Source organism: Sminthopsis crassicaudata, chromosome X (genome assembly GCF_048593235.1).
Source record: "Sminthopsis crassicaudata isolate SCR6 chromosome X, ASM4859323v1, whole genome shotgun sequence".
Taxonomy (NCBI): Eukaryota; Metazoa; Chordata; class Mammalia; order Dasyuromorphia; family Dasyuridae; genus Sminthopsis; species Sminthopsis crassicaudata.
In genome coordinates this window covers 1,776,949-1,793,809 of record NC_133623.1, presented here as the reverse complement: position 1 = coordinate 1,793,809, position 16,861 = coordinate 1,776,949, and the positions used below count along the sequence as shown (strand labels likewise).

Genomic DNA, 16,861 nt, shown 5'->3' with positions numbered 1-16,861 from the left:
TTCTTCATCCTTTTCGCCTAGTTTAGTTGACACCTTCCCTTCTTGCTCCTTCTTTTTCCTTATTCTATAACTTATATAATTTCCTAAAGCCAATTGAAGTAAATTGTATGCATTAAGTGTGTCTTTGAAAATTGAGTTAGGTCCATTTTTGTTGTAGTATTGACAAAATTCCTCTCCTACTAATTTCCATTCTCCTAAATCCAATTCTTTTCCCATAGAAAAACAAGAACATATGAACTGCAGAGTTTTTAAAAGTTCAGTGATCTCCTCCAAAATTATAATCAATCCTTTCATTACCTTGACAATGTTCTCTAAACATTTTCCTTGAACAGAAACAGAAGGGTGTTTTCTAAAAATTTGCCCCATATCACTGAAATTCTACTTTAGCTCTTTAACAAAGTTTCCTTGTTACTCACCCTTATTTCTGGGTCAGAGAGACTTTTCCACTGAAATCTGAATCAGAGGCTTTTCCACTGGAATCAGGATCGTGTCTGTCCCACATTTGGGCCCCAAAACTCTGTTGCTCTCACCCCCCTGTGGGTTGATTCTCTGATTCTCCTTATGTCATGGAAGAGGCCCCCAGAGGGTTAGAGGGCATTCATCCTGGCAGGAGCACCCTTCCTCGTGCCTGGGGCGGGGCAGCTTTTACCTCTTCCACCATCATAAAGTGGCCGAGCCATCCTGGTCCTTGCCAGCACCTCCCCTGCTTTATTGGCTCATTGGGCATCAACTAATTTCTGCTAAGAAAAGGCTGCCCGATGCCATTCAATTGGATGGCAAAGGGGCAGATTGGACCTGGACAACTCAAGCACAGAAGGTCAAACCAGACCCCTAGAGAGCCCTTCCCGAGGCCCCACAGACCACCCTTCCCCAGCTCTGTGGGGCTCACTATAGATCTTGTCCCACCCTGGAAAGCTAGCTCATCCCACAGCAGAGGCCTGGTAGGAAATCCCGGAGGCTGGGCAGAGAGTGTGGCCAACTTGTAGTGAGGGAGACCCGAGTTTGAATTCTCCCTCCGGTATGTTTCCTAGACATGGGAGCAGAGGCAAGCTGCCTAACTTTTCTGGACCTCCGTCTCCTCTTCTGTTCCCTTGGATGGCTTTTTAAGTCCCCTCTGAGCCTGAGATCTCTGCTCCTCAGATCTTTCTGGAGATCTGTTACCAAGACCCCAGGAAACGGGAGCTTCTATTGGTTGTTTAAGTGATCCTATAAACATCTCGATTCCTAAACAAGTGTTGCCTGGACAGATGGAGAGACGAAGCCCAGAACCAACAGGAAAACTCCCCAAGGGCCCGTGGGTCTGGAAGGAAGATGAGAATGAGGGAACGAACCCTGCTCTCCTTTCAGGATGGGCCGCACTCCAAAGGCTTCCTGCTTTACCAAGAGCAACTCTCCCCTCATTCCCCTCCTCAGTTCTGCAGAAACAGGGGAATCAGTAAGGTGAGACTCAGGGAGAAGTTGGGGGTGTCAAATGGGCTGTGCTTTCATCCAAGGCCCCTTCCTGCAACCCAGATGGAGAGACTGAAGCAGGGACATCTCAGGGGGCTACAGTGGGAACTGGGCTCTCTCATTTTCCATCTCCAAGCTCCCAAAGTCCCCAGCAAAGAAATAATGTCACCCACCCAGGAACTGAAGCCCCCTCCCCCCCCCCGGTCAGGACACAGCTCACACCTGGCTTTCTCCCCAACTCTTTCCCCAGCCTTTCAGTGAGAACTTGGCCAATCTCCTTCCTCTTTCTGGAGCCCAGCTGCCCTATGTCTAAGATGAAGATCGCTGAAATCTCTTCCTGCTCCCAAATTGGGGGAGCCTGTGATTCTGGGACCTCCCCAACAGAAGAGCTACTTCACTCCAAATAGTGAGATGAGGCTCAATTTCCTGTCAGAGCTTGAGGACCCTTGAGAGGAGGACAGAGGGAAAAAGGGAAGGGAGAAAAGTTTTGTTGCAGCTGGGACTTGCAGAGGAAGCCTCTACACAGTCCTCCCCTTATTTTGCACTTTTACCAGTTCTCATTCAGCCTTCCATTTCCCCATGAGGCTTGGGGTTTTCTTTGCTCTCAGGAAGCGCCCCAAAAAGAAAGGTCAGATGAAGATGCCACATCGGCTGCCCAGCTAGATGTCAGTGCCCCAAGGACAGCAGGTGTCTCAGCTCCAAGGACTTTCACATGAACTTACCTTCATGTCTCTGGGATAATGAAGGGGGCAGAGAAGCCTTGATGGAGAGAGGCCCCTTGGGCATGAGGGCACGGTCATCTCTCCTGCTTCTCTGTCTTTAGTCCCCATTCTTTGGCCTCTTCCAGCCCCCATTACTGCCTAGTGTAGTACCTTACATGGAACTGGCACTCAAGCAATGCTGGATAATTTGGATAGATGGATGGATGGATGATGGATAGATGGTAGGTAGATGATGGATCATAGATGATGAATAGTGGATAGATGATGGATGATGAGTGGATGGTGGATGGATGGATGAATGGAATGATGGTGGATGGATGACAGATGGATGGTTGATGGACAGATTGATGGATGATGGATGGAGGGATGATGGAGGGATGATGGACAGATGGAAGGATAGATGATACATAGATGAAAGGATGATAGGTGGATGGTAGATGCTGAATAGTGGATAGATGGTAGATAGATGATGGATGGTGAGTGGATGATGGATAGAATGATGGTGAATGGATAGATGATGGATGGATGGTTGGCGGATGGATTGATGGATGATGGATGGATGGATGAAAGGAGGACACAGACAAAAGCTGCCAGAATTTGGATTGGGTTTTGCCAGACACTTGGCTAAGCCTTGGGAGTAGAGACATAGGTAAAACTCAGCCTGCTTTCAAGGATCTTAATCTAGAAAATCTGATATGTACATACACAGTCATATTCCAAATTGTCCAAAGTGGATGCAATGCATTTGGGAGGAAGCGCACTGGCAGAGGGGACTGGGAATAGGAGGAGCTCAGGATTTGGACTTCACCAGAAGATGGGCTCCTCACTTCTCCCCAAAATCTTCTTTCCACATTCTTAACTGAGAAAGAAGATGGGAAATACACAACTCTGGGCCAGGTTGCAGAAACCTTCAAGTACCAAAGAGAAAAGCTTTAATTTGATCTGGCTGGAATTAAGGATTGAGAGGCATTTATTGAGGAGGGGGTGACGCAGTTAGACCAGCACTTTAGGAGAACATCAGCACATGAAATTCCCGAAGTTCTAACAGGGATTCATTTCACACACTCCTCATCTAATTCCTCTCTCTGCCCAGGCGGTTTATAGCATACTCTAATGACAAAATCAAACCTGTTTCTCCTTCCACTGGCATTTACTCAAATGTTCTTTACCATGCTCCTCCTCTGATTCCTCGATTTCTTCCCATGAGAATAACTGTTTAATATACCAATACTGCTCCATCCCATCCCCTTCATTCTATTTCTTTTGAATAAACTATATCCACCCAGAGCCAAATTCTAACCACCCACCAAATCTCAAGTGATATGGGTCAAGCACCCATCTTGTTTGTCGTCCAACTTCGGACATTTGAGGGCCTGGGTTTTACTATTGGCTCCTTTCTTTCTTCATGGCCTATGAATTTCTAGTGTTAACTCTCTTTCTGGAGAGTTTTATGGCAGTATTTTGTTTTGACAATGCAAAAATTTCCAGATCACTCCCATGATGGAAAAGAGCTCTCTGATAACTAAGAAAACAAGTTAGTAAAACTAATAACAGCAAAATCATGTGCAAGTACAGGCAGCAGCCCATAGCTGGAGAATTCCCCATCTCACTATTCGTTAAACGAACAAAAATCAGTTTTGTTTTTTTTCCTTCCTGCCTTCCGCCCCTTGGGGCAAAAAAAGGGAAAAAAAATCATAACAGATATGGAGAGAACAGCAAACCAAATGCGTTCGCTGGTGATATTCTTTTAGACATGCACACGTACACACAGGTGTACACACACAGATGCCTCATTCAATCCCCTAGAACCATAAGCTGCTTTTTGGGAATACTGATGTTCCGGCCCCACTCGTCCTTCTGCTTGAGGCATCTGCTGGGACTTCCCCCACTGTGCCACCTCTGTACGATCTCATCCTTTTTCAGTTTAAATCTCTTTTGATTAGATTTGCGAGGCACCTGGCAAACATGTTCTTCCTGGCTTAAGAGCCCAGCTAAAATCCTCCTTAATGCTGGAAAGATGTTCCAAACATCCCAGCTGGGTAAGAATGACATTATAAGCAGGAACAGATTGGCACGAGTCTCAAAGGGCCGCTCCAGCCTCCATTTTTTACTCAAGGAATAAAAACTAGTACTAATTAACCCCATCCTTAAGGAAATGGTTTTAACCTCATAATGTTAGATCACAGTAGAAGCAAAGGAGAAAGATCTCATTTTGGAGCCACAGGGATGCGTGGCCAGCAGAACAAGGCCCATGAGTTGCTTGCCAGGCCATGGCTACTTAGTTTCCCAACAAATCTGTATTATTATTATTATTATTATTATTATTATTATTATTATTACTCCCACTTTATAGATAAGGAAACTGGGACTGGCAAGACAGCTCCTAAGGGTCAGAAGTGGGATGTGAAGCCAGGTTTGTGTAACGTGAAACTCCAGATTTGCTACGCCAAGCTCTGATGACCTTGAACCTGCTCTGCTACTATCTCCCTTGCTTGCGGGACCTTCAGCATGCTGCTGGACCACTCTGGGCCCTTCCAGTTTGTGTATCGTGTCCTTCCCAACATCCGCAGCCCCACGTCAGCCACAATGGTCCCATGCACTTGTCTGAAGTCAGCCCTGTCAATAGCAAAGCCCCCCATAAAGTCACACTTCATGGCACACACTGAGCTTCCAAGACTGGACCTTAAAAGGAGTATTAGCGAGCAGGAGAGCATCCAGACCAAGCAGCCAGGAGGGTGAAGGTCCCAGAATCCATGGCACATGAGGTCATAGAGCCAAAATGGATCTCAAAAGCCATTGAATGCACACATGCGGACATGATGGGGAGGAAACTGAGTTTCCCCGAAACCCAGGCCCAGACACTCTCAGTCCAGCAGGGGCTCACATCCTAATGTTTGCAAAATGGTGCTGAAAATGAGGATTGTTCAAAGGACCCAGGCACCTTTGGCCTGGAGAAGGGCAGGCTCAGCTGGGGGCCTGAACACCTGAAGCTCCGGACACCTGAAGCACAGTCCTGTGGGCTCAGGGGATGGAACCAGATGGAGCTGGAGGGGCAAGTCATAGGAAGGCAGAGGTAGGTGAGCAAGCTTCTCACCATGACCTCTGTGCCAGAGTGGAGGAAGCTGCTTCCAGACAGGGGGTGGGGATGAGAAGAGGAAACTTGAGATCCCCTTTGTCATCTTAGGGTTTCCCAGGTGGGTACAGGCCTCTGAGGACTCTAAATGCATTAGCCTTTGGCAGCCTCTGGCTTCCTTCGCTTTCTGCCATTTGCTAAGGGCCCATCTTCCTAGGCCATGCTCGCCATGCTGTGTGCCAAAAGTCCCCCAGATTGGCTCTAACTTCTAAGGAAAGACTTCCTTCTTTGTGCCCCCTCTAAGCCCCAGAGGATCCTCAGAGTAAAGCGCCATTATGTCATCATTGCAGAGAGTCTGGAAGAGTTGGTTGGGACCTCAATAGACTCCCGGGCCACTTCATATACCAAAGGTGCAGCCCTGATCACTGGGTGTCCAGCCTCTGCTTTCCCAGCTTGCTCTTGGCTGGGCATCTTTTTCCTAGCCTCCAGCCTCCATCTGTCCCTCATGGTTCCTGGGGTTGCCCCCTCTATGTCACAGTCCTTCCAATACCTGATAGCTCTCAGCCCCAGGCCCCGGCTTCTCAGTGATAGCACCCCTCAATCCCATCATCCAATTTCAAGCGGCTTCCTCTAAGATCCTCATACATGGCAGCCCCCATGCCTCAGCCTGAAGTCTCTGAGCAATGGGGGTGCACGGCAGCCACCTGAGGAAGGCTTCAGATAGGAAGGGCTCCCCAGGCAGCGTTCTCCCGGTGTGGGGTTGGCTGGAGTCCTCTGACATTTTCCCTTCTGTTCCCCTTAGTGGTGGAGATAAAAATATCTCCCGCTAGCCTCCTTCTAAAGCGCTTGTGAAATTGGATCCCTAACCTTTATCCTCCTTTATGTATCTAGGGAGGGGACGCTTTCCGAGGATGGGAGGAAAGGCAAGATAAGGCAAGACAAGGGAAGGGAAGGGAAGGAAAGGGAAAGGGAAAGAGAAAGGGAAAGGAAGGGAAGGGAAAGGAAGGGAAGGGAAGGGAAGGAAAAAGGGGAAGGGAAGGGAAAGAAAGGAAGGAGAGAGAAGGGGAGGGAAGGGAAGACAAGGGAAAGGAAAGGGAGAGGAAGGGAGGGAGGGGAGCGAAGAAGACGAAGAAAGGGGGATATAGCTTTGCAAGACTCCACCAGATGCTCACAACTATTTGCAAGGTCACTTGAAACTGAGCTCCACTCTGGCTGTCCAGTGCCGAAGGCATCTCGGAGGGCCAATAGCACTTGCATACCATGGCTGTTGATCCCACCAAAAGACTCCAGTTGGCCCCCCGCCCACCCACTAGCCCTAACTTCCCTGCCAGGAATAACTTGGTGGAGGCCAGCTGGTCTGGCTGAGCCCTGCTTCTCCCTAACTGGTGGCATTTCCTGTCAAGCTCTGGCTGACAGGGTCCCACCAGAAGTGAAGGGACCAGAATCGCTTGGCAGGATACAAGGCTCCAAGCCCTCATTCCAGGGCAAAATGCATATGCTGCCAAACTGGTAATGGAGTGCCGGCTGCTTTGGGGGGGCCCTTGGAGAATCATACATGGTTGCCATTGTCCACAGTCACAGCCATCATGGGTACTGGGCCTTTTGATCTCAAGAGATTTCAAAAGTTTGACTTACTTGTCAAGAAGCAATGAAAGTTTGCTTCACCCCATCTTACTGATGGAAATACCGAGGCCTTCCTTTCCCCTATGTCACTAAGGGCTTCACTAAGGGAAACTTTACCAACTGTCAGCCTTTCCCATAATGCCCTTGTGGGGTGGGTAAGTGGGTATTCTCAGCTCCATGATAGATGAGGAAACTGACGCCCAGAGTTCACAGGATCATAGCTGGAGGAGAGTGACTTGACCAAGGCCATACAGAGCCAGGATTTAGCCTCAGATCCTCTGATTCTTCTTTCTGCTAGCTCATGTTTGAGGTGCCCCTTGTGGTTAGAACAGTGTGGGGGGGGCTACTGTTCAGAAAGAGCTGAGACAACAAGAAGGGTCAGTCTGCTTGGCTGATAGCAGGAAGATCAAGGAAAGGGTGGTATGAAGAGGGCAGGGTGAGGGAGGTTCCACAGCATTAGCTGCTTTACTTTTATTTTTGTCTGGGAAAATGAGCTGTACCTGGAAAGAACGGAACAAAAATGGGCTACAGCTTAGTACCAAGAGATGAGGAGAAGGGTCATGTGACTAAAAAATAGAAAACACCATCTTAGTCGAAATGATATCTTTATATAGGCAAGGGACTTAATCTTTAATAAATTTCATAATAATCAACCAGAAAAACATATGAAACCCAATAAACTACAAAGAGTCACGGGACCATAGATTCAGAGCTGGAAGGGACCTTCAAGGCTCTCAAGTTCAACTCCTTCTTGTTATCAGTGAGGAAACTGAGTCACAGAAAGGTTCCGTGACTTCTTCAGGGTCACAGAGCAGGACTGGAAGCCCAGTCTTCTAGGCTCTCCACTGTCCTGCCTCCCATGTCCTGTCTTGTCCAAACTACCCAGTTTTCCTCCCTTTTTTTTACACATATTGTCACATCGCCTGTTTTCTGTGCCAAGGAGAATGACCTCTAGACAGGAAAGAATTAAACAAAGATCATGACTGAGAAACTAGTGGGCACAGTAAGTGAGGAGAAAGTCACAGGAACCTCAACTTATGTAATGCCCAAAGGAACGACATCCTTCTTGGCCATGGCAGCTGCCCCACTGGCAGGAACGAGAGAAGGGCCAGCATAGGCCTAGAGGAAGACAGATGGGGTTCAACTTGTCATTACAGGAAAGAAAATTGAGTCTGCAAATTTGAGGCCAGTGAGCCTGACCTGGATTCCTAAAAAATTCTAGAGCGGATGGTTCTAGAATACACTGGTGAACCTCTAAAAAGGGAAGCAGGGCTCTCAAAGGGCTAGTCTGAATTCCTCAAGAATAGGTCAAGTGAAGCTAGCTTGGAAAATGAGAGGAAGGCTATGGATCCACGTAACCTAGATTTCAGCAAAGCTTCGGATTCCATATTTCTCAATATTCTTGCCGAGGAAATGGAACGATGTGAACCAGAAGAGGGCAGACTAAAGAGGAGCAAGAAATGGCCCAGAGGTCGCTTGTGGAGCTGGACAGAGGTCTGGGCTCATTCACGTTTGTCTCCATGGCTGGGTACTGGTGGTTTGCTCATGGGATGTGCAAAGGGTACACAACCAGAAGAAATGGCCAATACCCAAGAGGACGAGATCAAGATCTGGAAGGATCTCGACAGGTTACACAGAATACGATTGAATTCAATTAAGACACATTTAAAGGCTGACGTTTGGGTTCAAGAAATCAACTTCTCAAGTCCAAAATGGGAAGAGCTAACCTAAAGGATAGCTAGGGCTTCTGGAGGCAAAAGCCAGTCCCTGCCCCGGGAGGGCTCCCGGCCTGATGCGGCGCAAACAACTCTGCCCAATGAGCTACATCCAGGAAAAAGAGAGGAGGCAAAGGCACTGAACGCCAAGGAGAGCATCTCCTATTGGATCCTGGGGGGGTCATTGGGGTCTACTGAGTGGATGTGTGGAAGGAAGAAAAGGGGGGGCTGCAGTGCAAATCGCATAGCATTGGACCCTGAAGCTAGGCACCCGGGCCCTCCGGGGAGCCCTGCGTTAGACAGCGCTGGAATGCCGCGGGCAGCGTAGCCAAGGGTACCCGAAGGCCTTCGGGCCAGGCCTCCCGCCCACTCTCCTCGGGCAGCGCGCGTGCGCAGCACACGCACGCGTACACGTACACGCACATGATGGCGGTTGCTGAGAAACGGCGTCAGACCTAACTAAACGATGACAGAATGAAAGGTCGAGCAGCCAGCGTAAGCTTTGAGCGCCCTCCGGAGGAAGAAGAGGAAACAGCCGACAAAGGCCCTCGTTGGGCAGGACACCGCCCTTCTTCCTCCTCCCCTCTTCCCCGCCAAGCCACCTACCTTTTCCAAGGCTTTTTTCTTTTGTTCGGTTTTAGCAAAAATGAGTGCTGTTCTTTTTTTTCTTTTTCTTTTTTTTTTGAGTGTTTGTCAGAGACTTTTCCTGCATCTATTGGGACAATCAAGGATTGGGGATTTGTTTTACTTTTTTAAGATCAATGCGATTTTTTTTCCTAATGTGAACCATCCTTTCATCCCCACTATACACACAAAGTGTTTACAAGGAACGATTTCGGGGATAACAATCTGTTCGACAGAATTTTGTCAAAATGTTTTGAATCAACATGCATTGATGATATTGATCTGTAGTTTTGTGTTTTATTCCCTGCTAGGATAGGTTGCTTGCTTTCTCAGTTTTGGAGAATGATTAATGCAGTATGGGTACAAATTGTTCTTTAAAAGTTTGATACAATTCTGTAACTCTATCAAGATTGAGTTTCTTTTGTTTTTCCTTTTTTTTTTTTTTTTAACAGCTCTTTCTATATCCCTTTCTGAAAATGGATTGTTTCGGAGCTCTATTTAGTCGTTAATTAAATAAAATATTTTATATATTATATTATATTATATTATATTATATTATATTATATTATATTATATTATATTATATTATATTATATTATATTATATTATATTATATTATATTATATTATATTAATTACGTTATTATATTATATTATTATATTATATTATATTTATTATATTATATTATATATTTAAATTTGGAAGGTTTTCCTTTCATTCTTTTGTGCCCTCACTTTTGATGCCATAGAACTGTGTATAATGGTTCTCATTATGATTGATTTTTTTTTCTGGTTTTGCTTTGCTCTTTTCTAGCTCATTTACTACACACTACGACTAGTTTGCATTTCTGCCAGGACTTCAGGGCTGATTCAATGATAAACATAATAAGCCATATTAATATGAAAGTATGTATTACCCATTTAGGTTCCTTATAAGACAAGATTGTCTAAATGCCACTCAGTGATAGATATTTCTGGACTTTTACTCACCCATCTCCACAGACAACTTGGACTCCTGACTGGAGCAGAACAAAAGGGTCCTTGAGTCTGACTACTTTAATCTCCTGTGAGAAAAAAAGAGCATCATCAAATGAACATTATATTTATTTGCCCCCCCCCCAAATGTTGCTAGTCTAAATACATGGTTTTTATTAGGTTCAAAGGAAATTAAGCAGCTAGCTTCCCTGCTTGCCATCTCTTAATGATAAAGGAGACAGCCTAACTCACAGGATTGACTCCTTCCCATCAAATAAATACTAGTTATACCAAAGGTCACCCCAGCTAGGGAATATCAAGGGAACTCACTTACCCAAACAAATATTGAAGAGAAATTGAATACGTCAAACTAGAAAATACAAAGAAATGACGTCTCCAATTGGAGCAAGATACTTCATATCAACCAAAAGAGAAGCCCCAATATCACACAAGGAGAAGTTCCTCCAATTCACTGAGGAGATAAGAACCAGATCACCTACAAGTCCTCTGCTTCCCAGAGTCTTCTCTTTCTCTCCAAAAAGAGTTTGGAATGATGTCTCTCTCAAGGAAGGAAGAAAGAATAGCTGTCCTCTCCAAATCTCCCAGTTCTTCAATAAATGTCCCTTCATAAAGGCAAATTGATGGTTAATGGCTATTGAGGGGAAATCAACAGGCCCATTTATATTGGAGTACCAATCATTTGCCAGAAGACCCTGTGGAGATGGTAAGTAGGTAAATGACATTGGGAAAACAATCATGAGGGGGCCTAATGAGCAGTAGCTCTAAAGAGAAAGACCCCAGCCCAAACCCCAAACTGGTTACTCACAGAACTGAAAGCACAGTTTAGCTGGCTTTGCTCTGAAGACTCGGCTTCCAAAATCTAGTCAAAGATGGGACCAGCCCTAATTCCAGAGGACTGATCCTCAATGAAGCAGGTTTCAGACAGGTGAAGCGCTGAGGTGTAGAATGAGACCTACCCGTATGGACATGGCCAATGTCAGGATTAGTTTGGCCGGATTGGTTAAAGAGGCTATGGTTTTCTTTCCTCCCCCCCCCCCAAGTTACAATGGAGGGAGGTTGGAGAGAGTGAAAGAATTGGACCCTCCCCATTCCACCATTGCCCAAATGATAAGAAAATCAGACCAGAAAGAATCATGGATTAAGTGGGACAACTTTGAAAGTGCCATGTTGAGTTTATTATATATTTTTAAAGAAAAGCAAGCTGTCTACAACAGAGACTCACAATTTTGTCTGATTCTCTTTTTCTGTGGTACAGAGAATACAGAAAAACTTTACTTTAATTTGGTGTATGTTAAGTTCAGAAGAAAAAACAAAATGAAGTGAGAAAAAGACTTCCCAAAACATAGCATCTTGGTACACACAGGTCGATGTCCTCTATTGCCTTTTGTTAATTGTTATATCCATCATTGCTAATTGTGATCTGGTTTTCCTGTTCTTGTTGTACTAAAACCACTCCACTAATTCCCAGATTTCCTGCTGTGTGAGGACCCTTGAAAACTCCCCAGCTGTGGTTGCATTCAGGCCTGGGATGGGGGTCTCTGCCTTAGAAGGTTTCTTCTCTCTGTGTCTGTGTGTCATCAGTATCTCTGTCTGTCTGTCTCTCTCGGTGTGAAGAGCAGGTGTCGCCAGGGCCGTCCTATCAGTGCCCCTTTAGCAACTGCAGTCTTTGGCTGGTTTTCCCTCAGCAGTGTCAGAGCGGAACAACAGGGACCAGCCTTCCCTGGGGACCTCAGAAGGAGCCCCCTCAATGGTGCTTTCAGGGCCCTCTACTCCCCATGAACTCTCCACACATCGGTGTCAGCTGGAGATTCCCATAAGGAGGCCCAGAATCTTACTTCTCCTGCAAGAGCAAAAATCCCAAAGGAATTCCATGAGAAGAATCACATCACTTTTGAATTTGTTTGTATTCGTAGACAAATGAAGGACATCACTCACATTCCTGCCATTGAGAGGGAGCCCTGAAGAAATAAAAGGGGGCTGGAGGAGGGTAGCAGGTACAGCAGAAAAACTCCTGAACCAGGCCCTCAGGATACTTGGTACTCTATGACTTTGGGCCTATTATTTCTCTCTGGGTCCCACTTTCTGTGAATAAAGGTGATTTTAAATCGGGGATCTCTAAGTTTCCTTTGTAGTCTAACATCCTAGGACTTGGCAAGGGTAAGGACAGAGCAGAGTACAGAAGAATGAGGCAGGGGCTCAAAGAAACTAGGTCATCTTGGCAGTTTTATGGAGGACTGGCCTTAATGGGCAATAATCACTGGAGCTGGGAAAAAAGCCGAGTTTAAAAATATTTTTTGGTCCAGTCAGCATTCTGTCTTGTGCACAAATACTAAAGCTAGAAAAATAGAAGAGAGATGATATAATGCAAGGTGAGGGAGGGCAAGGAGTCCAGAACAACAGGGGGGTTACCAATGAAGCACACATGAGGGTAGTTGCTACCTTGGTGAGGCTCAGAGGAAGATATTGAGTTGGAAATGTCTCACTAGGACCTAGAAAGATCATTCCACTCCCATGTAGGGCAGAGAGCAATGCCGATCCAGTCCCAGGTAGCACCAGGGCTCTTGAGGTGGTGACGTTGTTCCGAATCTGTCATCTTTCTCTCTTTCCCTTGTTCCTTTTCTCTGTCACTTCTTTTCCACCCCTGTCCCTTTAATCTCTAACCAGCATCCTCTGAGATAGCTATATGGCTGTGGAGCCCAGGGCACCGAAGTCCCGCCAGCAGCCAGCAAGATTTCTATGTGCCGGAAAGGCAGGTGAATTGAGGGAAACACCATCTTCCCCACATCCCCTTGTTTAGTCAAACATATGGGCCACAGGTACCCCCCCAATTATTCTTTTCCCAAATCTCAGTGGAGGTAAGAGAAGCAGGTCCAGAAGTAGAAGTCAAAGTGAGGAAGAAGAAAGCAGCTCATGAGCGGGACAGACAGACAGCTTTCCTGTTTGGATATTTGGATAATATTCTGTGCCATCCCTTGGATTAACCAGACTCAGCCTTTAAGAGAGGGATTTCCTGGCATCACAAGCAAAGGCCCTGTGCAGACACAATACTCCCTCTTGGGGTGATTAATACACATGGTTGCCCACAGGAGGTTTAGGGAGGTAGCACTCACACCATAGCACGCAAGGCCCCCAGGTATGTCCTACACAGTGTAATGATAGGATATAACCAATATGTTACACGAATTTGGCATAATACAATTATGAAATAATTGGGGGGGGGCTAGTAGAAGGAGAAAGGAGAAATGAAGGAGAAACTTTGCAAAGAGTGATGTTAGGAATCACGTCTCTCGGCCAGGACACTCTGCGATGTACTTAGAAACTTCGATCAGATTCTTGTCAGGATCTCGGAAGTATATGGACTCAATTGGCCCCCGAGCTCCAGTTCTGGTCACTGGGCCTTCTTCAATAGGGATGTTGCAGTTCTGTCATGAGGAGAGGAGGTGAGTCATTCTCATGGATCAGTCACATTTGTGACAACATCAGAGGGAGCCGTATTTCAGGGTATACATTTAGAAGCATAGGGAGTTCCTCAAAAGCCTCTCCAAGTCAATTAGTTTCATACCCTTACATAACAGAATTTCTAAAAGGGCTTCAAAGATCATCCATGTACCTTAGCTCACAGTGGAACAAGAATCCTGCTTGTGCCTTTGTTGGTTACATCCCCAGAGCATCCCTCATAACACTCCCTCTCCTTCCCAAAGAGCCATCTCATAGAACAAAGAAAAGAAGGGAAAAAACTGATCATATCCCACTAAAGCCTGTATCCCGCTTGAGGACCTCCCACTTCTGCATAATGCTGGGTAGAGGTCTCATTTCACAACTCTCCTCTCAGGTCAAAATTGTTCATTGTTGTTTCATATGTGCAGTTGTTCAAATACCCCACATATGCTTACCAAAAAAAGACTATTTTATGGCTAACTCACACAGGGCAAGTGCACGTGGTGGTCAGAAAAAGTTAAACAACAAGGTCTCTCTTAAGAATTTTGGAATTGCAAAGAACAATTAGCCCCAATGTTATATAAACTATTTGAAAAAATAGGGAATGAAGGAGTCCTACCAAATTCCTTTTATGACTCAGACATGGTACTGATACCCAAACCAGGTAGGTTGAAAACAGAGAAAGAAAACTATAGACCAATTTCCCTAATGAATATTGATGCTAAAATCTTAAATAAGATATTAGCAAAAAGACTACAGAAAATTATCCCCAGGATAATATATCATGATCAAGTAGGATTTATACCAGGAATGCAGGGCTGGTTCAATATTAGGAAAACTATCAGTATAATTGGCCATATTAATAACCAAATTAACAAAAAACATATGATCATCTTAATAGATGCAGAAAGAGCATTTGATAAAATCCAACATCCATTTCTATTAAAAACACTTGAGAGTATAGGAATAAATGGACTTTTCCTTAAAATAATCAGTAGCATTTATTTAAAACCATCAATAAGCATCATATGTAATGGGGAAAGATTGCAACCATTCCCATTAAGATCAGGGGTGAAACAAGGTTGTCCACTATCACCATTACTATTCAATATTGTATTAGAAATGCTAGCTTTGGCAGTAAGAGTGGAGAAAGAGAATAAAGGAATTAGAATAGGTAATGAGGAAACCAAATTATCACTCTTTGCTGAAGATATGATGGTATATGTAGAGAACCCCAAAGATTCAACTAAAAAGCTATTAAAAATAATCCACACCTTTAACAAAGTTTCAGGATACAAAATAAACCCACATAAATCATCAGCATTCTATGTCACTAACAAGATCCAACAGTTAGAGCTACAGAGAGAAATTCCATTTAAAGTAACTACCAATAGTATAAAATATTTAGGAATCTATCTGCCAAGGGAAAATCAGAAACTATATGAACAAAACTACAAAACACTTTCCACACAAATTAAGTCTGATCTAACCAATTGGAAAAATATTAAATGCTCTTGGATAGGTCAAGCAAATATAATAAATATGACAATACTACCTAACTAATCTATTTACTTAGTGCTATACCAATCAGACTCCCAAAAAACTATTTTAATGACCTAGAGAAAATAACAACAAAGTTCATATGGAAAAACAAAAGATCAAGAATTTCAAGGGAATTAATGAAAAAAAAAATCAAATGAAGGTGGCCTAGCTGTACCATATCTAAAATTATATTATAAAGCAGCAGTTACCAAAACCATTTGGTATTGGCTAAGAAATAGACTAGGTGATCAGTGGAATAGGTTAGGTCCAAAGGACAAAATAACGAATAACTCTAATAACCTAGTGTTTGACAAACCCAAGGACCCTAGCCTTTGGGATAAGAACTCAATGTTTGACAAAAATTGCAGGGAAAATTGGAAATTAATATGGCAGAAACTAGGCATTGACCCACACTTAACACCGTACACTAAGGTCAGGTCAAAATGGGTTCAAGACCTAGGAATAAAGAATGAGATTATAAATAAATTAGAGGAACATAGGATAGTTTACCTCTCAGACCTATGGAAGAGAAATGGATTTATGTCCAAAGAAGAATTATCATTACTGATCACAAAGTTGAAAACTTTGATTATATCCAATTGAAAAGTTTTTGTACAAACAAAACTAATGCAGATAAGATTAGAAGGGAAACAATAAACTGGGAAAACATTTTTACAGTCAAAGGTTCAGATAAAGGCCTCATTTCCAAAATATATAGAGAATTGACTCTAATGTATAAGAAATCAAGCCAATCTCCAATTGATAAATGGTCAAAGGATATGAACAGACAATTCTCAGATGAAGAAATTGAAACTATTTCTAGCCATATGAAAAGATGCTCCAAGTCATTTTTAATCAGAGAAATGCAAATTAAGACAACTCTGAGATACCACTACACACCTGTCAGATTGGCTAGAATGAAAGGGAAAGATAATGCAGAATGTTGGAGGGGATGTGGGAAAACAGGGACACTGATACATTGTTGGTGGAATTGTGAATACATCCAGCCATTCTGGAGAGCAATTTGGAACTATGCTCAAAAAGTTATCAAACTGTGCACACCCTTTGACCCAGCAGTGTTGCTACTGGGCTTGTATCCCAAAGAGATCTTAAAGAAGGTAAAAGGACCTGTATGTACAATAACATTTGTGGCATCCCTCTTTGTGGTGGACAGAAACTGGAAACTATGTGGATGCCCATCAATTGGAGATTGGCTGAATAAATTGTGGTATATGAATATTATGGAATATTATTGTACTGTAAGAAATGACCAACAGGATGATTTCAGAAAGGCCTGGAGAGACTTATATGAACTGATGCTGAGTGAAATGAGCAGGACCAGGAGATCGTTTTATACTTCAACAACAATACTATATGGTTATCAATTCTGATGGATATGGCCATTTTCAACAATGAGATGAACCAAATCAGTTCCAATAGAGCAGTAATGAACTGAACCAGCTACATCAACAAAAGAACTCTGGGAGATGATTATGAGCCACTACATAGACTTCCCAATCCCTCTAATTTTGTCCGCCTGCATTTTGAATTTCATTCACAGGCTAATTGTATAATTGTATACTATTTCAAAGTCTGATTCTTTTTGTACAGCAAAACAACTTTTTGGACATGTATACGTATATTGTATTTAATTTATACTCTAACATATTTAACATGTAT

At 44.0% G+C, this 16,861-nt stretch overlaps 1 protein-coding gene across 3 annotated transcripts in view; it reads right to left on the bottom strand.

The window, feature by feature from the left end:
* Positions 1 to 11,440: 11,440 nt before the first annotated feature.
* LOC141548627 (glyoxalase domain-containing protein 5-like) overlaps positions 11,441 to 16,861 on the bottom strand; it is a 67,954-nt gene continuing 62,533 nt past the window's right edge. For all 3 annotated transcript variants that reach the window (XM_074277640.1, XM_074277641.1, XM_074277642.1), the window contains one exon: positions 11,441 to 13,623. In XM_074277640.1, coding sequence (XP_074133741.1) covers positions 13,480 to 13,623 — 144 coding nt within the window. In that variant the 3' untranslated portion in view covers positions 11,441 to 13,479. The remainder of the gene's footprint in view (positions 13,624 to 16,861) is intronic.